This window comes from Cnephaeus nilssonii, assembly GCF_951640355.1.
Source record: "Cnephaeus nilssonii genome assembly, chromosome: 8".
Lineage (NCBI taxonomy): Eukaryota > Metazoa > Chordata > Mammalia > Chiroptera > Vespertilionidae > Cnephaeus > Cnephaeus nilssonii.
The window spans coordinates 100,328,690-100,354,323 of record NC_137079.1 but is presented as its reverse complement, the minus strand read 5'-3'; the positions used below and the strand labels follow the sequence as shown (position 1 = coordinate 100,354,323).

At 38.0% G+C, this 25,634-nt stretch overlaps 1 protein-coding gene across 2 annotated transcripts in view; it reads left to right on the top strand.

Moving 5' to 3' along the window:
• The window catches only part of FREM2 (FRAS1 related extracellular matrix 2), a 337,043-nt gene that overhangs the window by 217,721 nt on the left and 93,688 nt on the right, over window positions 1–25,634 (top strand). For both annotated transcript variants that reach the window (XM_079779003.1, XM_079779002.1), the window contains 5 exons: window positions 6,577–6,726; window positions 8,871–9,080; window positions 14,448–14,645; window positions 22,069–22,233; window positions 22,808–22,990. In XM_079779003.1, coding sequence (XP_079635129.1) covers window positions 6,577–6,726; window positions 8,871–9,080; window positions 14,448–14,645; window positions 22,069–22,233; window positions 22,808–22,990 — 906 coding nt within the window. The remainder of the gene's footprint in view (window positions 1–6,576; window positions 6,727–8,870; window positions 9,081–14,447; window positions 14,646–22,068; window positions 22,234–22,807; window positions 22,991–25,634) is intronic.

Genomic DNA, 25,634 nt, shown 5'->3' with positions numbered 1-25,634 from the left:
CATATACACAATGGAATACTATGTGGACATAAAAAGAAGGACATCTTACCTTTGGCAATAGCATGGATGGACCTAGAGATTATTATGCTAAGTGAAATAAGCCAGTCAGAGACAGACAAATACCATATGCTGTCACTTATTGGTAAATGTGAAATCTAAAGAACAAAAATAGACTGACAAACAAAATAGAAACATGGATACATGGAACAGACTGACAGCTGTCACAGGGGGGAAGTGGGAGAACAGATGAAAGAAGGTGAAGGGATTACCCAAAGAACATATATGCATAACCCATAGACACAGAAACAGTGTGGTGATGGTCAGAGGGAAGGGAGTGAATCAGGGGCTGGGTGGAGGTGGGCAAAGGAGGGGAGAGAAAATGGGGACATCTGTAATAGTGTCAACTATAAAAATGAAGTGTAAAATTAAAAAAGAAGATTTTTAAGAAAATAACTTATTAAGCACACACAAAAAATGTTGATAAACCAAAAGATGGCAACCTGGTTGAAAGCACAACACTCTAAAATCTTTACCTGCAAGCTCCATTATGTAAATATAGGCCAGATTCTATGAAATACTACAATGAACTTATAGAGATGTGAATATTTAGTAAGTGTAGACAATGCACTATGATGTGTTGTTGAAAACGTACTTTATAAAATCCATTGCTAAGCAGATAGCAGCATCTCCTCTTTCAATATTAGAATAAAACATTAGACAAAAACTTGAAGTAAATGTGCTATATTCTATCACTGTTGATATACCAATTGGTCAGTGTAGAAATGTGAAACTTATTCATTTTCTTCTTTATAAAAACTGTCACCAATCTAAATTAATTCTCCTCTAATCATCCTTATAGAGACACCAAATTCTCTGTGTACCTTCCTTTCTCTTTACAGATAGAATACCTCTCACAGGATACAGATAGATTACATGCTTTTTCTTTGTTCGTACAGATGCGAACATTTGAATCTCTTTTTTTCTCACTTTACTCCTAGTTTATAAATTATATACATCCCTTTTAAAATGTGCCTTAAATCTTCTTTTATATGATGTAAAGAAAGTTGCTACTGACCTAGGGACACAAGATTGCTCAGTAAAGTATATGAATAATATGATTTGATAAAACCAGTGACCTATGTCATACTAGGATTAATTACAATAATAATCTATACTAGGATTATAAAATGTAACTAAAACTAAAAATGCCTATTTTCTTCAGGCCATTTATAACAATTTGAAGCACTTAAAAATATAAATAAAACTTTCCCTTTATTCACACTTATAGAGAAATAAAACATCTTCTTTATCCTTTCTCTAAGAAGTAAATCTTTATTCAGTCATACTGAATTAGACATTTGAAATAACATATATAGGCAGATGTTTATTCATTGAAAATATTTGCTGAGCATCTCTAATGTGCCCGATGAGATGCTATGCAAATGTAAAAGAGACCTAGGATTTGTCCTGCCCTTGCTTCACATATTTATATACTAGGGGCCAAATGCACGAAATTCTTGCAAGGGGCTCAGCCCTCACAGCCCCGGCTTCATCTGGAAGTTCGTCTGGACGGTCACAGTCGTTCTGCTGTTCGGTCTAATTAGCATATTAGCTCTTTATTATATAGGATATTTCAACATTATATAGCACCTGAGTAGCACTCTTACTGAATGGTGAGCACTCCCCAAGGCACTGAAGACACAGTAGTGAACAAGATGGACTCAATCAATAGAGGATTTCCATGCAGAATAGACAAACAGATACACAAAGCCTCCCCAGGCAATCAAGCTTTCAAAGGGGCATCCAAACTGAAAAGACCTGAGTCATGGGACTTGGCACCTCACAAATTGATGTGCATTGTCACATGTCCCCATAAGCTGTGACAATCTCTCAATTGTGAAGATAACCTCACTGTTTGGGATGAGCCAAGTCAGAGTACATATCAGCAGTAGCTGAGTTTAAATACAGTCCTGTGAAAAGAAATAAAATGTACGGCTTTATTACTTAGTGCTTTAAAAAAAAGTCAGAATAGACACAATATAGGCATTGTTAGTGAAAAACAGCTTTCCTTTTTCACCTCATAGAACTGAAATATAGCTCAGCTTCCATTTTCCTGAGGGTGTTTCCCAAACAATCCGTATTCACAGTACCAGGAAGATAGAGCTCTGTGGTCAAAATGCCAACAAGAAGCTCATTCTTTTCTTCTTCTCCCACTCCTCCTCCTCCTCCTCCTCCTCCTCCTCTTCCTCTTCCTCTTCCTTTGCAATAGCATGGATGGACCTAGAGATTATTATGCTAAGTGAAATAAGCCAGTCAGAGACAGACAAATACCATATGCTGACGACCAGATGACTGGACACTTAGCTTTTATTATATAGGAGGATTAAATAGGCTTTTTCTAATTTACTTTAAGTTGTAATGTGGGTATTTCCAAAACTGTAAGACAAAGGTCTACAGTTTACTTAACTGTAATCCAAGCTCCTAGAAAAAAATAAAACATGTTATCAGAGAGAGGCGACTTAAAATCTTACCCATAAATTATAATAATTTGCCAGAACAAGTGATTCTTAATGGCTTTTGCATCAGTATTCTTTTCTGCCTTTCACTTGCTTAGTACTAATTAAAAGGTTCCAAAATAGCCTACCATTTATCTTGAAAGATATATGTAACTCAATTCACTGCTTGAAGGATTTTTAACATTCATATTACAAAAGATTCTGTACAAAAGGTAACAATTAGGAACAACATTTAAACTATAGAGATTTTTGAAAAGGTGTTGAGAGAAATTTAAATAACAATAATTATGCTTTTCCATTCCCATTCAACTACACTGTGAAGATATAAAGGTGCTAATTTCTAGCCATTTCTTTTTATTTATGGCATAAGAAACTAGGCAGTTGGAAAAATTGTTTTTTTTAATTGTTTTTCTTATAAAAATGATTAAATTGTGTTTTAATCTCATCATAGTTAATTACTTTATGCTTTCATTGCAATGCTTGCAATTGATTAATAGAGCAATTTTCCAGTCGTCATGAATGGAGCATAGAAGGGAAATGAAATCACATAAATAACTTAAATCTACTGGTAATTTTAAAATGCATTTTAAAAAGTAATATCTTTTCAATGCCTTCAATTATCTGCTGTAGTGAAATTAAGAGATTTGAGATTAAAGCCCTTTTTCCAATCCCCCTCTTTCTTTATGCTGGAGATAACAATGTATTAATTAATTGGCAATATAATAATGTTGTTTACATCATTCATATTAACTCCTATTATTTGTTGCATTGTTACCTGTGCCATTACCCTCACCTCTCTCTCCATCTCTCCCAGTCTCTCTCCAAGACACACACACACACACACACAGACACACACACACACACACAAGCACAGGCATGTGCGTGCGCGCGCATACAAAGAACATGTGTAAGTCAGATAGTGAATGTTCTCTATATGGATATCATTACCCTTTATTAAGCTATAACATAAAAACACTTGATGTATATTTGGCAGAATGAGTCTGAACACACATGCAGAACTCAAATTTTGCTCTGATATGTAGTCCAACTTGGTGTTTAATGGATCGTATTCACTACATGATTTTTTCTGTCCCACTTCTAGTATGTATCTGTGAGGAGTAGAGAGGTGAGAAGATGGGCGGTATCATTATTAGACAGAAGGTGCCCCCTTACTGCATTTCACAGCTCTCTCCCATAACTCAGAAATCTAATTTATATGATTATATATTTTGCCAGGAATGTGAAGAAACAGAGAGATCATATATTGTATGCAGATAATCAGGCTTCAGTAATAATTATAAGAGCCTTTTAACAGACATACAGATGTGCCTGGTTTGGCCATCTGGTCACAACAAGAATTTTCAGAGCCCTATCTTCACCTTTCCCTCTCTTAGGAGTGAGAAATGTACGCCATTTATTGGCTTGTGTTTAAGGTCTGCCTTGACTGAGTTTGATAAGATAGCATCTTAATCTACCTAGAGTCACATGTCCTAGCACCATCCAAGTTCAGAGGATGAGGGATGAGAAGGTAAAATAACTATAGGCAAATGTATCACCCTGTGAACAATATATAACAAGCAAAATTTCCAAGTTTTGTTTTGTATTATTCAAGAGTTTAGAGGAGTTAGATGCTTTTTATTATGCCCCTCATATAAAAAAAAAAAAAAAGAAAATACAATTTTCCAGTTTTAATAAAGGTAACTTATTTGGGGCAGGAAAGTAAAAAATTCTTACTCAACTAGAACAGTGCACAAAATGGATTTCCTTTAATTGTGGGCCATGATTGTAGGGTTTTGTTTGATTTTGTGTGTTTGGTAATTCAAATAGATGATCTAAAACATGACGGTTATCTCTTTAATGGCCTTGTGTTTCAAAGAACATTGATGTGAGTTGTGTAGCCTTTTAAACTCAGTCCTTTTGAGTCTTTTAAAACCAGACACAGATGAGTAAAATGTCTCAAGTCAAAGAGCTGTTCACCACATTGTGTATACACCCAATTAATTTATCTTCTTTAATAGTTACTTATAAATTAAACTCCTAATGGAGTGTATATAAAGAATTATTTTTGTAACTTCCTATGAGGCTATAAATATTTCAAAGTACATTTTGTGCTATTTTTGTGACTTCCTATGAGGCTATAAATATTTCAAAGTACGTTTTTTCAAGTGAGCTCACAAATAATCTCTCAGTTTTCTTTATTAGTCAGCTGGCTGCTTTACCCCATATTTCTGGCAGCTGTCTTATTAGGTAAACTGTTGGTCACCAGTGGAATCAGACAGAAAATGATTATTAGATCAATTCATCACCAAAACTGGGGGAAAAATGAATGAAGTCTCTGAAGCAGGTGTTTTACTTTAATGACCTAAGTAAATTATTTTCATTCATGTTTAAGACAAATGTAAAACCCTTGGTGTGAGATTATTTATCTATTGGAACCTCAGCTGGTATAGGACACCCCCAAAATCCTGTAGGTAGCCTACAGTTATGTCCTGATCTCCCTAAAATATCCCAGCCTGGTAATCACCCTATATAATAAAAGGCTAATTGGCAAATAGACTGAACAACGGAACAACCAAACAACCAGTCGCTATGGCATGCGCTGACCACCAGGGAGCGCACAGGGAACATGGCGGGCGTCGGCCGTGGCAGGATCGTGGAGCAGGTGAGCAGGAGCACCAAACCAAGGCAGGGCACTGGCTGCTGTCATCGGGGCGAGCCTCTAAAGGTTACTGAAAATTCTTTGCTCCTGCGTGCCGTGGTCCTGCCTAGCGCTTACACCTGCTGCTGGCGCCGGCCCTGCTCACACCCACTGCCAGTTCTGGAGCCGCTGCTCACACCTGCTGCTGGTGCTGGAGCCACCGCTTGTACCCACTGCCTGCGCCCAGCACTGACCCCAATCGCTCGGCACCATCAGTGGGTACAAGCGGCGGCTGCCAGCCCCAATCGCCCCTAAGGGCTTCTTCACCTCCCCCTGCTCCTGAGGGGCCATCAGGGCAGCAGCCCTGCTCATACCCACTGCTGGCACCGGCCCCAATTGCTCCGTGCCATAAGCGGGTGCGAGCGGGGCCAGTGCTATCAGCGCGTGGGAGTGGAGGTGTTGGGAGCGGGGCTGCTGGCAGACAGGGGACTCTGGGCTGTGGAGGGAGGGGCCGGGCAGGGGCATGGAGGATGGGCTAAGACCTGCCCCTGTGCCCACTGCAGCCTCGCAGCCCACAGTTTATTTCAAGGTGCACAGATTCATGCACTGGGCCCCTAGTTTATGTATATAAAAGGCTAATATGCAAAGTGTCCCCTCGGGAGTTTGACCGGGAGACCGGGAGTTCGATCGCTCACTATGACGTGCGCTGACCACCAAGGGGTGGTGCGGAATGAAGGAAGGCCCCGGCTGGCAGCTGGCAGCCAGGGAAGGAAGGCCCAGCCAGCAACCAGAAGTTGGGGAAGGAAGGCCCCGGCTGGCAGCTGGAAGGCCCTGATCAACCCTGATCACCAGCCAGGCCTAGGGATCCTACCCGTGCCCAAATGTCATGTACTGGGCCTCTAGTATAGTATATTCAGTCTAGTCACACCGATAGTTGCTAGCTCTGGATTAGTTACAACAGATCCAAATACACTAGATTAAGGCCAAATCTAATGGAATAGAAGATGTCACAATGCAAATAGTCTCCATTGTAAAGACTTGGTAGGAGATGGTAAAATGAACAAACAGTAGGACCAAACTCAAAATTTTAGCCTTATGTGTTTTGTTTCATTTTGGTGCTATTTTACCAGCTAAACTTCCAGGAAGTTCATTGTGAAGCCATTTATATGAAAGACAAAGTAACTCAAGATGAGAATGTTCCATTAGGCATTTTACCATAAGTATTTTGCTTTTCAACAGAAGCATTTGACCTGAAAACTATAAAAATCTACAGATTAGAGGTGTTATCTTACTAAAAGGAAATCTTATAATGATATAAAGAAGTCAAGATAACTAAGTTAACTCTTCTTTGGAATTACATCAGTAGAGTTTGGTGTAGAAAAATAAAAATAACAGAAGTGGTTTTTGTTTTGAACTTAACAGAACCCATCTTCTACTTTGGTGATGTTGAATACTCTGTGGATGAGAGTGCTGGCTATGTGGAAGTGCAGGTGTGGAGAACAGGCACTGACCTGTCCAGGTCTTCGAGTGTCACCTTGAGATCTCAGAAAACAAACCCTCCATCTGCCAATGGTGAGCAGTTTTCTATAATAACGATGTTCTACAATTTTCAACTTACTATGACACAAAAGACTTTAAAGCTAATATACTTTACTCCTATTTAAGTACTATTAATGTCATCTAAATGGATTTTTTTCTGAAATTATTACTATATGGTAGGTAAATCAAACCTTGATTTACTACTGTGAGAAAATGCACTTAAGAGCCATGGATCAGAGGCTAAGTTAAAACACATTAGTAAAAGACTAAAGTCTTATGCCTATATTTGCATGAATTTGTTCTCTACACTTAGCAAATCTAACATTGTTGAATAGTATGACTTCATATGGACAAGAATAATCATGCTGACCACCTTCACAAAAATCTAATGACAGGTAAGTATCATACAGGCATGCATCTCCAATTGGCTTCTGCCTCAGTTTAAACAAATGTCCCCATATATACTTCAGATTCAAAAGGCTCTCCCCACTTTATTATTTGAGCTGCCCTTGCTGGTACATTTATCCTGGAATCTATATATCCAAAAAGTTGATCATAGAGTTTATGGCAAGCATAGAATTAGAAATGTCCTTTTTTTCCCTTCTAAATTACCAACAATATGAACTCTCTCTTTTACTCACATACACACACATACATGTGCACATGTACATCATATGTACATTACACATTCATCACACAAAGCTAGCAGTGGCCATACAATTGCAAAAGTCACCCTTAAGTTATAACTGCTTTAATGTAGTTGAACCAGCATAGTGTTTTTCATATAGTCATTGTCCAATAAAAATTTGTTTAGCCCAATTAGTTATTTTGTAAGAGAAAATTCAAATAAAAGAAAAGATAGAGATGATAATAAATAAAGAAACAGAGAAAAAATACAGATGGATTCAGATACAAATATTTTTTAAATGAATTATAGACATATACATTCAAATATGATTGCATATTCAGAGGTAAAGTAGCTACAAAGTGAGAGAAGTTATGACAACAGAAAAGCAATGACATTTAATATCAACCCACACTCTTAGTCTTTATAGACATTAAAAGAAAGTTTTATTTTAGAAAACTGTGGTACATCTACACAATGGAATACTACGCTGTTGTAAAAAAGAAGGAATTCTTACCATTTGCAACAGCATGGATGGAACTGGATAGCATTATGCTAAGCAAAATAAGCCAGTCAGAGAAAGATAAATATCACATGATCTCACTCATTTGTGGAATATAATGAACAACATAAACTGATAAACAAAAATAGAACCAGAGTCATAGAAGCGTTGAACAGACGGTCCAATCTATGAGGGAAGGCAGGGGTGAGGGGGTAAGATTAACCAAAGGACATGTATGCATGCATATGAGCATAACCAATGGACACAGATGGGGGGTTGGGGGGTATATGCTAGGGGGGTGGAGGTGGCTGGGGAGAGGTCAATGTGGGGAAAAGGAGACTTATGTAAAACTTTAAACAATAAAGAATTTTTTTAAAAAACAAAAAAAGTTTTATTTTTAACTACATTAGACATAAATGGAGATGACCACACTAGATATGTACCCAATGGTCTGAAATATAATAAACCAAAATCATGGACCAAATATATCTTGAGAATAATGGGTTGCTCTACTTAACTGGGATGAATGTGGGTGGAGAGTGTGAGACACTCTCCAAAGTTTATATCTGCAATGTGTTGCTTTGACCAGCAGGCAACCACACACCTAAATAAGATGTTCTCTACTAGCTCACAAAAACAAATATAGATACTTAAGTAATGTTAACAAAATTTAAATGATTATATTTATTTCATACTTAATTAATAATAATCATGTTTGATTGATATACTGATTTTAGACCTCATTTTTATTGGCTCCATTTTAGAATTCCAAAATAAAAATTGAATAACTATAAGACATGAAGCAAAAATAACTAAAGTCAAAATAACACATTAGACATAGATATAACAAAGTTCAGAATCTGATATTTGATTTACCATCTCAACCAATGTAGATCCTAATCTTTTATATTTCATTAAATGTACTTTTCTGTAATGTTATGCTAGTCTACATTTTAAAATAATTGTAAATATACTACATGGTTTGCTTATCATAATTTTGTTTAAATTTAGTCAGTCCCCAATTGAATAATTCTTCTGTTACTATCATAGCTGGAACAGACTATGTGGGAATTAGTCGTAATTTAGATTTTGCACCTGGAGTCAACATGCAGACTGTTCGTGTCATCATTCTGGATGATCTTGGACAACCAGTGCTGGAGGGAATTGAGAAACTTGAACTGGTGCTTCGTATGCCTATGAATGCTGCCATTGGCGAGCCCAGCAAAGCCACAGTGTCCATAAATGACTCTGTCTCAGATTGTGAGTGTTTATTAATTTATAACAAGTATAATGATAAGCTAGAGTTTACATAAATATTAAATTAAAGAATAATCTAAGGCTTATATACCTGTATAAGTTTGCTAGAGCTGCCATAACAAAGTACTATCCTATCTAATAAAAGAGTAATATGCAAATTGACTGTACCTAGGCTACACCCACAAGCCATGCCCACCAGCCAATCAGGAGTGAGTATGCAAATTAACCCAACCAAGATGGCTGCAGCCAAGGAGCAAGCAGGAGGCTTGGGTTTCCCATGCAATGGAGGAAGCCAAACTTCCTGAACACAAGTTATACTGAATAGGGTTTACCCTAATTACTTCAGTTTTACTTGCTTACCTTTGTAAAGACCCTGTCTCCATATAAAGTCACATTCTCAGGTACTAGAGATTAGGACTTAAAACAATGAGTTTGGGGGAACAGAGTTCAACATATACTAATACCCTTTCTTCTACCAATTATTAGGATAGAATTATACTGTCACACACAAAAATTTAGTCTTCCTCTTACATCCAAAAAAAATGAGATATTGCTGATCTGGCCTAAACCAAGCTTTTCCAAAGAGGACCACAACCAACATGCCTGGTGCTTGACTTCAAATCATATCAGAGCACCACCCAATTAGCTCCCTAAATGACACACCCAAAGTGGGAACAGAGGGACCATACCTCGACATAATAAGTGTCACATGCCAAACCCACAACTAATATACTCAATGGGAAAAACACTAAAATAATTTCCCTTAAGATGAGGAATAAGACAGGGATATCCACTCTCTCCCTTCTTATTCAACATAATACTGGAAGTCCTACCCACAGCAATCAGACAAGAAGAAATAATAGGCTTCCAAATGGAAAGGAAGAAATAAAACTCTCACTATTTTCAGACACTATATATAGAAAACCCTAAGGATTTCATCCCAAAACTACTAGAACTGATCAATGAATTCAGTAAAATAGGAGGATATAAAATAAATATTCAGAAATTGGTTGCATTTTTGTGCACCAATAGGGAAACATCAGAAAGAGGAACTAAGAAAACATTCCCATTTGGAATTGCATCAAAAAAGTACCTAGGAATAATTATAACAAAGGAGGTAAAAATCTGTTCTTGCAAAATTATAAGACACTGAAGAAAGAAGTTGAAAACACAAATTAATGGAGGCATATACAGTGCTTCTGAATAGGAAGAATTGACATTATTAAAAATGTCCATAATACCCAAAACAATCTATAGATTCAATGCAATTTCTATTAAAATATAAATGGAGTATTTCCACAGAACTAGAGCAAATAATCCAAAAATTTATATGAAACCACAAAAAATTTCAAAGAGCCACAGCAATCTTGAGGAAGAAGAACAAAGTTGGTGGTATTACACTGCCTGGTGTCAAACTGTGCTATAGTAATCAAAACAGCATGGTTCCGGCATAAAAACAGACACAAAAATTAATGGAATAGTATAGAGAGTCCAGAAAAAAACTCACACCTATATGTTTAATTTATATATGACAAAGGAGGCAAGCACATACAGTGGGGTAAAAACGTCTATTCAATGAATGGTGTAAAATTTAGATAAATTCATGCAAAAGAAATGAAACTAGACCATCTTCTTACACATATACAAAAAGAAACTCAAAATTGAGTCAAGTCTTACATGTAAGACTTGAAACCATAAAACTGCTAGGAGAAAATATTGGTAGTAAACTCTTTGACATCGTTCTTAGTAATATTTTTTGAATATGTTTCCTGGGGCAAGAGAATAAAAAGATAAAAGAAACAAATGGGAGTATATCAAACTAAAATGGAGAAAACCATCTAAAAAAACAAAAATAACCTGTTGAATGGGAGAATATATTTGCCAATGATACACCTGTAAGGGATAAATGTTCAAAATACATAAAGAATACATACAACTTTACACCAAAAAACAAAGAATCCAATTGAAAAATGGGCAGGGTACCTGAATAGACATTTATCAAAAGAATACATACAGATGCCCCATAGATATGAAAAGATGAACAATGTGACTAATTATCAGAGAAGTGCAAATTAAATAAAAAATTAGATATCTCACACCTGTCAGAATAGCCATCATCAATAAATCAATTAATAACATGTTTAAGGATGTAGAAAAAAAGAAAATACCCATGCACTATTGATGGATTGCAAATTGGTGTAGCCACTATGGAAAACAGTATGGAGGTAATTCAGTAAAATAAAAATAGAACTACCTTATGACTTAGCAATCCCACATCTGAGTATAGAAATTTAAAACACTAATTTGAAAATATATACGCATTCCTATGTTCATTACAGCATTATGTACACTAGCCATGATATGAAAGCCATCTATGTGTTCATCAATAGACAATTGGATAAAAAAAAAAAAGTTGTACATATAGACAAATAAACTAGAGGCCCGGAGCATGAAATTCATGCACAGGGGTGTGTGTCCCTCAGCCCAACCTGGACCCTCTCCAATCTGGGAACACTAGAGGGATGTCCAACTGCCCGTTTAGGCCCAATCCCGGTAGGATCGGGCCTAAACGGGCAGTCGGACATTTCTCTCACAATGCAGGACTGCTGGCTCCCAACTGCTCGCCTGCCTGCCTTCCTGATTGCCCCTAACCGCTTCTGCCTGCCAGCCTGATCACCCCCTAACCACTCCCCTGCCAGCCTGATTGATGCCAAACTGCTCCCCTGCCAGCCTGTTTGCCACTAACTGCCCTCCCCTGCAGGCCCGGTCACCCCCACCTTCCCTCTTCTACTGGCCTGGTGACCCCTAACTGCCCTCCCCTGCAGGCTTGATCGCCCCCAACTGCCCTCCCTTGCAGGCCTGGTCCCTCTCAACTTCCCTCCCCTGCTGGCCATCTTGTGGTGGCCATCTTGTGTGTTGGAGTGATGGTCAATTTGCATATCACTCTTTTATGAGATAGGATAGAGGCCTGGTGCATGGGTGGGGCCAGCTGGTTTGCCTTGAAGGGTGTCCCGGATCAGGCTGGGGGTTCCCTTGGGGCATGGGGCAGCCTGGGCGAGGGTCCTGTGGTAGTTTGCAGGCTGCCCACCGGCGACCCAAGCAGAGGCCCTGGTATCTGGGCTTTATTTATCTTCTATAATGAAACTTTGTAGCCTTGAGCGGAGGCCTAGGCCAGCCAGGGTGTGCGGAAAGCTTGGTTTCCTCCATTACCGGGGAAACCCAAGCCTCCTGCTTGCTCTATAGCCAAAGCCATCTTGGTTGGGTTAATTTGCATACTCGCTCCTGATTGGCTGGTGGGCATGGCTTGTGGGTGTAGCGGAGGAACGGTCAATTTGCATATTACTCTTTTATTAGATAAGATATTACTTGGCCATAAAACAATGAAATTTTGCCATTTGTTACAACACAGATGGGTCTAGAGCAGTGATGGTGAACCTATGACACGCGTGTCAGCACTGACACGCGTAGCCATTTCTGATGACACGCGGCCGCATGCCGAGGATGAAACATTTGCTGCTCCTGAGGATGAAACATTTGCGAAATAATGTTTTTTCCTCAAAGTGACACACTACCCAAGTTATGCTCAGTTTTTTGGCGAAGTTTGACACACCAAGCTCAAAAGGTTGCCCATCACTGGTCTAGAGGGTATTATGCTAAATGTAATAAGTCAGACAGAGAAAGACAAATACCATAAGATTTCACTTGCATTTGGAATTCAGAACAAAAACTAAACAAAATGGAGATAAAATCATAGATACAGAGAACAAACTGGCAGTTGCCAAGATGGAGGGCAGTTGGGGTTGGGTGATAAAGTGAAGTGTTTAATAAGTACAAATTTGCAGTTACAAAGTAGTCAGGGTGTGTAGAGTACAGCACAGGGAATATAGTCAACAATATTAAATGTCATCTATAATTGAAAAAAAATGTTTAAATTAAAAAAGAATTGCCTCATCACAGATGAGTAGAAACACATAGGGTTGCACAAACCCTTGAATGTCAATGGTCTCTTTCTATTTCTCAACATAAGACACTTTCTGTCATCTTCAGATAATGCTGAAATTTTCCAAATGATGTGCCAAATACATTGTTCTGAGACAAGTACCTATTGGACACATGGCATGGCTCTTTAACACATCATCACAGGGAATTCTGAATAATCTTCTACCATAATTATCTTGATGTTTCTTTGAGCAGACTAACCTATTGTTAGTGAGACCCATATTTAATTGATGTTGCATAACTGTCATCTAAATATTTCATATATGTATAATATTATACTGACTAGAGGCCCAGTGCACAAAATTCATGCACGTGGAGGCGTGTGTGTCCCTCAGCCGAGCCTGCACCCTCTTCAAGCTAGGATCCCAGTGGGATCGGGCCTAAACGGGCAGTCAGACATCCTTCTCACAATCCAGGACTGCTGGCTCCCAACCGCTCGCCTGACTGCCTGCCTGCCTGATTTCCCCCAACCGCTTCTGCCTGCCAGCTTGATCAACCCCTAACCACTCCCCTGCCAGCCTGATCGATACCTAACTGCTCCCCTGCCAGCCTGATTGCCCCTAACTGCCTTCCTCTGCAGGCCTGGTCACCTCTAACTGCCCTCCCCTGCAGGCCTGATCACCCCTAATGGCCCTCCCCTGCAGGCCTGGTTGCGCCCAGCTGCTCTCTCCTGCTGGCCCAGTCAACCCTAACTTCCCTCCCTTGCCAGCCTGGTTGCCCCTAACTGCCCTCCCCTGCTGGCCTGGTCACCCCCAACTGCCCTCCCTTGCAGACCTGGTCACCCCCAACTGCCCTCCCCTGCAGGCCTGGTTGCCCCCAACTGCCCTCTCCTGCTGGCCTGATCTCCCACAACTACCCTCCCCTGCTGGCCATCTTGTGGCGGCCATCTTGTCTCCACATGGTAGTGGCCATCTTTGACCACATGGGGGTGACCATCTTGTGTGTTGGAGTAATGGTCAATTTGCATATTACCTCTTTATTAGATAGGATTGTCAACTTTTCCAACATGATATGAGTAAACTATGTTTGTATTAAGGTGCACAATATTTAGTGGTATTCATATCAAGAAATTCTGATAAAGTCATGAGTAAGTAACACATACAGAGATCTGGTTTATTCGCTTTTTAGCATTTCGTTGTATCTCCCTACTCCACCAGTTGGCAGAGCAAATTGCAAAGATAAGGAATGCAAAACGTTTAAAGTTTAGTCATTTTCTCAAGGCCAGAACAATGACAAGTGACTGACTGGAGACTGGGTACCTCCTCTCACAACTGTTTCACTTTCCTTTCCACTAAACCATGTTTTCTGAAATGTCACTTCATTAACAAAATTTTTGTCCAGTGTCTTCCATATGTTTATTTGTTTCTGCAGTACCTAAGATGCAATTCAAAGAACGAGTATATACTGTCAATGAAAATGACAGGCAGATAGTTGCAATAATCCACAGGAGTGGAGATCTCCAATACAGGTCCTCAGTAAGATGCTACACACGACAGGGATCTGCACAAGTGATGATGGACTTTGAAGAACGCCCAAACACTGATATCTCCATCGTTGCATTCCTGCCAGGTAAGTTTAAGCTTGAAATGTTTATTTGGAATTTTAGTAGACCAAATTTTTTTGAGTAATATATATCAGGAACATATAAGTTCTTGATTTCAACAAGCTTATAACATAATATCATGTACACTAAATGATATTACAGTGAGGTAGATTGTAACAGGTTGAGTGAATGTCCTTTTTTGTTTCTGTATCAATTTATTGATTAATTTTCAGTGATTTATTATATTGTTTATTCAAAACTTATTCAGTGATAGGAACCTATATGTAGATTTCACAATGCTAGGAGATACTTAATGTTCAAATGACAGAAATTAAAAGGAATTGATGTCAGATTTTTAATATGTATCCAGATCCTTAAAATATCTGATCAGTTTGATCTAGTAATTTGCCAGGGCCAGCCTGACAGGTTGAACCGGGCTGAGGTAGGGAGGTGGGATTTGAGAAAAGAAAGAAAGACAGGGCAACGGGATCGGGAGGAGTCTGCAGGTAGTCATCGACTGACTGCACCTCTGCAAGCAGTCAAGCTACTGCAGCTAGCTTTATTAACCGCGTAATGCCTTTTATACACAAATACTGAATAGGAGGTCTGTGAAGAGGAATGTACTCTTTGTTCCTCTTAATCTCTAAGGGAGAGATAGAGTAGAAGGACAAATTCTTGGTACAGTAAATCTCAGTAAATAATTACAGACTTCTTGGCAAGCCGTAAAAGGTTGCTCTCATTCTACTGATAACCGCCATCCAAACAAGCCTGGGAGAACTGTGTGGGTAAGGGTCCCAGCCTTGCTAGTCCCTTCAGGTGCAAGGACCGTGTCAGCTTACACCCTTGCACCAACAGATCCCCATTTTTTGTTTTTTAGGCTACTAATAATAAAAGTAAAATTTAAATATTAATAATAAAGCTCTAATATTAAAACAATTGTAAACAATGCCAATGCAAAACTAAATTATATACATGTTATCATTTTCAAAACATGAATGTCAAGAGCAAAACTCTGGCTATTAAATAATAACAAAACAATAAGAGAGAAATCAAAACTATGGACATGTTAACATTTTTAGCTACTAAATGAAAGAAAGTCTCTTGTGCTGCTGGTGTATATTTACTTAGAGTCCTTTGTTTTGGCTGTGCAAGACTTTGCAGAAGACTTGCAGTTAACAGATGCTAGCATGAGCAGGAACATGGTTGAAGAAGTAGATTCAACTTCTTGCTTTTCCACAATCTGCTGTACTTCAGTTCGTTAACTTCTTTAGATGACTCTATGTTGGCACTTCAGTCCCTTGCGTAGCTTTTAGTTTTCTTCTTCCTCCGCTTTGCTGTTATTAGAGAAGTACTTAGTCCTTTTGAGTGAAGGGACACAGGAGCTTGTCTGAGTCCATTGTGGTGACACACGTAACGCTCCGACACCTGAATTGGCTGTATTGCTCCTTCTGGAAAGATATAAAACACAACCTCTTCCCCTCATTATTACTGAATCTGATAAAACTCTTTTCTGATTTATGCTTCCTTCCACCTAGCTGACTCGGTGGAGGCTATTGTACAGGAGGCCTGATGCCTTTAACCTGCTGTACAATCCTCTGTATCACAATTTAAAAATTTTTAATGTCTAAAAAGCATGACTGAGCTACTATTGAGGTGACACATAACAACTGTCTCCCCCTTTTTGTTTTAGTAAATGATTTTAAGAGTATGATTGGTTCTTTCTACAATTGAGTGATATTTATTTTGCTAGATTTGATTAGGTTTAAGTCCTCGGGGATTTACCCCTAAAGTTGGTACAGGAAGGTGAATAATATACTAAGGATATTGCTTTTAATAAAATATTGAAATTGTTATTGTTAAATAACATTTTAAAGGCTGAAAATTAAATGAAAAGTTCTTCTAAATTAGTGTGCCCTATAGTAGCTGTTTTAATAATTTTTGTTATACTTACCACATAAGTACTATTACTATAGGTTGATGGGCTCTGTAGTAAAATCTGTTAAGGTATAAATAAGAGCTTGTATTTCTACTGAAATATAAGGGGTTTGAAGGACCTTTTGCTCCCCTGCTTTAGTAGATCTAGCCTTTCTAGAACTGGATTTATCTGTAAAAATGGTTAATGCTTGAGGAATAATATTTCTTTTAATGTGGTAGTTAATACTATTTCCTGTGTTAGAAATAAAATAAGTCCTTAAGCCAGGGGTCCCGGTAGAACACAAAACATTAAACATTTTGACTTTTATGTAGAACAGTGTGTATACATGATTTGAAAGTACACACACCGACCTTCCTTGCCCTGGTCCTGGGCAACCTGTAGTAATGTACAGCTGCTGACTACTAGCATGGCAAGGCGTCTTACTATATTTATTTCTGGACTATTTTACCTTTGTTCTTGTGGGTGACTGCCCACTCTGTGGCTAGAACAGTTCTATCAGGTCCTCTCTGGAATCCGTTGTTGTAGGAATCTACATGGGCTTTTCTGGAAATATATAAACATACTCTCGACCAAAGGTTAATAAAGAAATCTTTTCTATAAATTAGAGTTGGGATCCTTTTGATTTTTGTCTAAAATGATTTTCCTTTGGCTTATTTTGATACTATAAGATTTTATGGGTGTCTTGTTATCAATATTATAAATTAAAAATTAATTTTTGAGTAAAAATTTTAAAGTAATTAAGGCTTGATATAATTTACTTATAGAATATTTCTTTTAAGATATTCTTCTATTAATCTCTTTTTTTGTATTAGGTTTTTGTAAAAATTTTTAATATAGTCGATAATCTTTTATTTTTAATTTTTGTATAGAAATATGATTGCTTTGGATTTATTGTATGTTAAGTAATTTTACTATGAGAATGAACTATTAATAAAGTTTTGTTAATACTTTAGGAGCAGTTTTTGTCTAGTATAATTAAGTTTTTATGAATACTTATATTAATTAGCTACTTTAAATTAATCTGAAATGAAGCTTAATTTACTTATTAATTTTATTTGTCCTGGATTATGGACAATAAATGATATTAAGTTTTTTCTATTAATCTTAAATTTTATATAAAACTTATTAGAGAGGAAAAATATAATTTACCTTAGTTTAAAAGGCTAAATATATAGGCTTTTAATTATAATTCCTATAACATTTGAAGGAAACCTCTTTATTTTTATTTAAGAATCTTTGTCTTTCTTTTTATAATACGTAACCTGTATGGCTGTAGTTTGAAGGTTAAGCCTATAGGAGACTAGCTAGCTATATTATAAGTACTTTTATAGTAAGGCTGACTACTAATTTACTTTTAAATTTAATATTTTAATAACAATAATCTTAGTTTACCCTGGAAATATTAATGGAAAGAAATATTTGTATCCCTGAGAAAGCCCTGAGCATTCTTGGTGTTAGGCTGGATTTAGATATAAGGCAGCTGCTGTTAGCCATGTCTCTGTTATCTGGGTCCCGATCTGAGCTTGGCCAAGTCTCTGTTTGTTGCCTGGGTCCCGATCTGAGCTGGGCGTGGGAAGCGCGAAGCAGCCATGGGGCAGAAGACCTCCCTCAGAAGGGGCGAGGGTTTAAGCCCCATAATATTGGGGGGGTGAGGATCTGTGCCCCACCTCTGTTGACCCCCAAGTTCTCTCCTGATGGCCCCTCTGCAACTGTGCCTGTCTTAGGTTGTTCCTTCCTTGAGGAATCTTACCTGTCTCTGGATAACCAGCCATCCTCCGGGGCCAAGCAGGGTGATGTGAGGTTTAGTTCTGTCTCCTTGGTAGCCTATGCCCCCGTGGCCTCTACGCCCAGCAGCTGCCTTGGGATCCCCTCGCCTGCTGGCGGGGCCCTGGCATTGATCACATATCTTGGGGAACCCAGGTTTCTTCTCCAAGGAGGGCCCAGCTCACACTATTGGGCAAGAGACAGATCTATGGTACCAGCCACTATGAGGCTTCAACCTCAGTATGAATAGAGAGCTCAGGTAACAGTGCGGGCAGTTGGATTGTGAGAAGAGGGTCCCTCTTGGCAAAAAGGGCAAGAGGGGCCAATATAGAATGCTCAAGTGCCCTCCCAGGGGGCCCTCCACACAGTGGAAGGGATTAAATCCTTTTATGTCCTTTAAAATTGCTGCTAAATATTTAAAGAATTAGTTTGTAAGTTTGTTTTTGATAAATGTACATTATGCTGTTGTAAAATATTAAAAATGATAATGACATTGTAGAATAATATTATGTAAGGATATTCTTTGCTCTAGGTATGGCAATTTAATTTTAAACTGGCTATTTTTTGTATAGACAAGGTCTTAGTAACTTTCTTAGAATACTTAATTAAATTGCTTACAAAGATATTGGCTTTTCTTTAAGCTGAAAACCTTGAATATAATTTAATAAGCTAATATATTTAAGTAATTAAAGTAGGTATCTTTATTTAAAATAAAGTAAATTTACATCTGATTTTACAAACCCTAAATGTTGCCACGCCTCTAGCTTAATGTAGGAGGCTATATCAAGTTAGGTAGTAAATGGTGGCTTCTAATCTGTTCCTAGATTTTATTTGGATTTAATTATTTAAACATTAGTTTCTTATTTAACTTAATTTATATGAGATCTTGATTATATTTTAAAGGACTAATTTATAAAGTAACTTAAGTAGGTATCTTTAATTAAAAAGTAAAAACAACTTATTTAGTAAAATTTTTAGGTTTGATACTTTATTGGTCTGATCTAAAAGTATGGCTTTTGTCTTTTTAGAAATTCTACTGCTGTTGAAAAATTTGGTTATATTTAAGAAATATATTGTTTTTGCCCTTCTTACAGGCAGAAACCTTTAAAACATTTAATACATATGTATAAGTAAAATATATTCATTTTTATTTGATAAAGTTTTCCATGTGATTTCAAGTATCAATCGGTTTAATTAAAAAAGATTTCTTTTAAGAGAGAACAGACTTTTGAACATTTCGGGACCCAATGAAATGTCACTCTCAGTCTTGAAATAACTTGGAAAGATTAAATATATATATGTATATATTTATATATATATGCTTTAAAAATTATATACCTAAATTATCTTAAAGAATATCAATTATATTTAAACTGGATTATAGAATTAATCCTCTTTTTAAAATCAGACCAATAACTAATATATTTTGAATTCCTAATTATTAGAGAAAACATAACATTTTATTTTCTTAAAAACATATATTTATATTTTAGGTATTTAATTACTATATTTATATAATTTCTCCTAATTTAATATGTACTTTAAACTTTTAGAGCTTGTAAGTTAATATTTTTGGTAGTTCTTAAATTAATAACACTTTATATTTCTAAGAGAAATACAAGACATAATCAATTAATAGCTTTAATTCTGTCCTCTAGATTTTTCTCATGAGGCAAATTTAAACTTTACTTTTTATTTGCCAGTGGCTCTGGAAAGCTAGGTTTGGTTTATTTGAATGTAAATTACCACATTCTTTAAGATGGCTACTGGCAGGAACCTGACCTGTCTGCTGGGGGAAGGGCGTCTACCCCTTCCTCTATTAACAAAGGGTGTAGCCAGTTATCTGGGCTACTTAGATCTTTATAATTAATATGTTATCTACATTGTAACAATTTCTGAGATTCAAATCCATATTTTAAAGCATTTACTTTGGATAAATTCTATAACAGAGACAATTTTACTTATATTCTTGAAGGCTTTAAAAGTTAACTTTTTAACAAGGTTTATTAGCATTTTAAAGACTACTCTTTATTATGGAAATGCGAATCCTGCTGCTGGAATTAGCTTGAATTTCTTTCAAGAAGACTTTTTCGCCGTTTTTCTTAGGAAAAAGAACCAGTTCTGGGTTTTTCATTTCTGTAGCCCTTGTAAAGAGTTAAGTCTAGTTTAAGACCTACCTAATATCCGAAATCGGACCGTGTGCACATTTTGCCTTATACCAGCTTTCTCTTTACACGTGTACAGATATCCCAGACGCATTTTTAAATGTTTTAAACTTTTTTATGGCGAGAAAGGAAACTCTTAATTTGTATACTGGGAGAGTGGACATCCATATTGGATCATTACGTGTCTTTCCCTTCTCCCATATTCTGCTTTACTTCAGGGGAAGCATCAGCAACAGATCTGGCCGAATTTCTTTTCATGCTTAAAAGATAGACAGATCTCAATTTTTTTCTTTCTTTTATGCTTTTTGAAGTAATAACTCATCCCCAATTTGGCCAAGATTTGCATTTCCTTGCTAGTTCTCTTATAATTTTTAAACAAGGCATTAAGTAATCTTATTGCAAGTAATCTTATTGTGGGAGAGCAGATAGCCCTGCCCTCTTCTGCCACTCCTGAATCTCTCCGCACCAGAGGTGGCTTCAGCAGTGGAGTTTCACTTATTACAGCTTTTAAATTCCATACACACACTAAGATTCTAATCTGAACAAGAAACAACATTATTTTGTGATCACATAGACTTCAACATTTGCCTCTAAAGGGCACTTTCTCTAAACTCTACTTGTCCCATTCTTTACTCCCGACTATCAATAAATTGCTCCTCCCTTACCTTATCGAGTGCACTCTTTATCCGAAGGAGATCCTCACCATCTGCTTCCCAAGTCCTCAGGTCCCTGATTTTGGGCGCCAATTTGCCAGGGCCAGCCTGACAGGTTGAACTGGGCTGAGGTAGGGAGGTGGGATTTGAGAAAAGAAAGACAGGACAGCGGGATCGGGAGGAGTCTGCCACTGACTGCACCTCTGCAAGCCGTCAAGCTACTGCAGCTAGCTTTATTAACTGCGTAATGCCTTTTATACACAAATACTGAATAGGAGGTCTGTGAAGAGGAATGTACTCTTTGTTCCTCTTAATCTCTAAGGGAGAGATAGAGTAGAAGGACAAATTCTTGGTACAGTAAATCTCAGTAAATAATTACAGACTTCTTGGCAAGCCGTAAAAGGTTGCTCTCATTCTACTGATAACCGCCATCCAAACAAGCCTGGGAGAACTGTGTGGGTAAGGGTCCCAGCCTTGCTAGTCCCTTCAGGTGCAAGGACCGTGTCAGCTTACACCCTGGCACCAACAGTAATTGTCCTAGAAACTGGTACTGTGGTCAAATTAACAATGATCAACCTGAACTAGGCTGCTAAATTTGCTTCTTGATTATAATGTTAGCAATTTATAAACAAAAATTGGCATTTGCTCTTTTTCCTTGTTTTCTAAGATGAGTGACAGGACTTAAAGACTTAAAGATGTTAAAGAAATCCTCTGTTCAAGTAATGGCTTGTCATTGCAGTGAGTGGACAATTAGTCGTTCATTCAACAAATATTTATTGAAGGCTTATTACATGCCAGACACTATTATTTGCACTGTTGATAAAGCAAGGAAAAGGCAATATGCTTGCCCTTGTGGTGCTTATATTCTAGTTGCAGATGTATCTTTTTGGGCCTATAGTATGTGATTGACCTGCTGTCATTATATTTCTAGGTGAGGCTGAGAAGCCTTGTATCCTTGAGCTGATGGATGACAGACTCTATGAGGAAATAGAGGAGCTCCGCCTAGTTCTTGGCACTCCACAAAGCAACTCTCCCTTTGGGGCTGCAGTTGGTGAACACAATGAAACTCTGATAAGAATCCAAGATGATGCTGATAGTAAGAAGTCATTTATTATGCTCAACTTTCAATTGGGAATTGAAATCCATCTATGTTAAAGTTTCAGGTAGATTAGAAAACAACCCACAGTTTTTTGACTAGGCTTTTAAAACAAATGAGAAATTTAAAGAGAGAGAGAGAGTAAAATAAGGAATAAAATAAACCATTAAAACTGAAAGTTGGTGTTGAAGAATATGACTTATATCTAAATACTAAATCCCTAACATTCATACCCCCCTCTTTCCCTGACATACCTTTGGGTGCAGGTAGTCCTGGGCCAACAATTTCCTCCCTCTCCTCCCACTCTCAGTGGCCTGCTCCCATAAATTTTTGGCACATAGAGACTGCCTAGAGCATATGCTCTTTGGGGACTGGTTAATTCCCAAGGAAGGGGATGGACTATGTTATGTGTGCTCAGTTGTTCCTAACACACTCAATAATAATATTGGGTGAGGAAACAGAAAGAAGCCAGGAGTGTAATAGTAATTAAGCTCTTCCCACAGGGAAAGAAACATTAGAAATGGAGAAAAATTCCTTTTACAGTTTAAATTATTCCTGTTTCCCACAATTTTAGAGACTATTATTAAATTTGGAGAAACCAAATTTAGCATAAATGAACCTAAAGAACCAGGACAATCAGTGGTTATAAAGATTCCAGTGATTCGCCAAGGAGACACTTCAAAGGTTTCCATCGTGAGAGTGCACACCAAGGACGGCTCGGCCACCTCTGGAGAAGACTACCACCCTGTGTCAGAAGGTAAGGGTGCTTCCAGCTCTGTGTCCATGGGGGTCGTACTCAAGTGACTGTGAGAAAAGTAAGAAAATATCCAATTGAAATAAAAATATACATATACCTGTAAATTAATCTTCAGAAAAACAAAAACAATGGAATTTATTTCCAGGATTTTCTCTTTTGACTTAGAGAGTATATGTGTTAGGACTTAGGAAAATTTTGAGTAGACATGATAGACGATTTCTGTTTTGAGTCTACTTTCATCTTCACTATGGTAATCAGATATTAAATAATAATTCTACTGAAGTATTCTATTGCATTGAAAATGAATAATAGCAGAGATAGTAGTATATTTTAATTTATAGAACACCCACAATCTAAAACTTCAAGCTAGAAAATTTTGTGTCTATGAAGGGCAAAAAAAGATTGATAAAATATCAACTACATCAGACCATAAAGTCTATGGGCCTCGAAGACCCATTATGGGTGCTGTTCATCCACCTTTCTATTTCCTCAAATTTATGGATCATTTCACCATTTACTTTTATAAATAATTAAAACAAATCATTCAGTACATACTTCTGCCTCTCCCTCTTTGTCTCTCAGATTAGTTTGCTAACAAAATAAATATAAATTGATGTCCCAAATTTACTATATGAATTATTTGGTATTCTTCTTATCCATTTTGTTTCTAGTTTCCTATCTCTCACTACAAACAATCACTAGTTCCTAATGATCATAGAGCTTTAGGCATTCATCTTTTTAAAAAATCTTTATTGTTGAGAGTATTACAGATATCCTCCTTTTTCCCCCTAATGCTCCCCTCCACCCAGTTCTCACCCCACCGCAGGCCTTCACCACCCAACTGTCTGTGTCTATAGGTAAGATCTTTGGTTAATCTCTTCCCACTCCCCAGCCCCCTTCCCTCTGAAATTGATCAGTCTGTTCCATGTTTCCATGCCTCTAATTCTATTTTATTCATTAGTTTATTTTGTTCATTAGATTTTTTGTTGATTTATTTTGATTTTTAGATTCAATTGTTGATAGATATGTATTTATTTCCATTTTATTGTTCATATTTTTTATTTTTTCTTATTCTTCTTCTTCTTCCTCTTTTAAAGAATACCCTTCAACATGTCATGCAATACTAGTTTCATGGTGATGAACTCTTTTAGCTTTTTCTTGTCTGTGAAGCTCTTTATCTGACCTTCAATTCTAAATGATAGCTTTGCTGGGTAGAGTAATCTTGGTTGTAGTGTTGTGGAGCAAAGGCGAGTGAACAACCACTGGAGTCCAGACCAAATTAAAATTTAGGGAGCCTTGATTAGCCGGCCGGCAACTGCTCTGCCTTCCTCCATGCAGGGAGTCCAGAGAGCAGCCCCAAACCTTTGTGCAGGACTGCTTTTAAACCCATTTACCACATCTTGTTTTTGTAGAGTAAGTAATTTAAGACAAAACAGTTTTTATTAAGTAATGTCAGGGTCATGTTATTGATGACCATGTTATTTACAGGGTCATCCTGTTCCCAAGAAAGCTGACAGTGATCTATGAAAGAAGGCCTATGTGCTGGGAAGGGGCCATAAGACCGTATCTCAAGGCCTGGCCTGGTGTCAACACTGACAACTCTATCTGGGGCATAGTCTATGGCCTCTCTGGAATGGGGGTAATCTTCAGCTGGGATTCAAGGCCAAGTCGACTAGGAGGAAGCATGCTCAAAAATTCCCACTCTCCAACATTCCACACTGGTTTTTTGTACATGAGTCAAATCATTGACTCTTTTGGGTCATTATTGGTGAGGGAGTTATATTGACCCCTGAGGACTATAAGCCTGATAGAATTAATTTTTTGCTGAATAAAGTCAGTGGGCCTGTTTATAAGATAAGGGCCCAGAATGAGGGCCAGGACTAATCTTTAGAGGGTCCAAAGAGTCCTAGACTCCCTATTTTGCCTGGGCTGTCTTAAGCCAGTTGTGATGAAGCCACGTTGGGATCCCGTCGACCTTGACTGCCATGGAGGTGGTCCTTTCCAGGTAGGAGTCAGACTTTGTGTGGCAAATTTCTTTACCCAAACAGAGTTACCAGGGTGGAATGATGGACTGGATCAGAATTGGTACAGGCAGAGTACCTTGGACATGCTTCTGGACTGCTTTCTGGGTAGACTGTAAAGCCTGTAAGAACTTGAGTAAAGATTGGTTATGGATTTTAGCTTTTCTAGATTGGGTTTCCATGTAAGCTGGTGAGGTGGGTAGGTCAGGGTTTGGAACAGTCACTAGAATCTGTAGAGGCCCCACTGGTTTTAGGGCAGCCTCCTGGGCTGCTTCATCTGCAGCCTCATTCCCTCTTGCTTCTGGGGAGTCCCCTTGTCTCACATAGGTAGAGATGGAAAGACTTAATTACATCTGGTAGTGCTAGTTGGCCCATCGTCCTTGCTCTGCTCATATCTGTCTAACTGCCTAATATATTACCTCAAGGATCCTGGCTCTGAATTCTTTTAGGGAAAATGGACGTCGGTGGGCTCTTCTAGCTACTTCCTGCTGAGGAGGATCAGAGGTTTCTCTCAGAGCCAAGAGATCCATGCTGTCTGTCAGAGGGACAATGAGGCCTGGGCACAGAAGGAGGTGGGCTTGTGACCTGGCGGGGACAAACTGTAACAAATGGCCTGGTGGAAG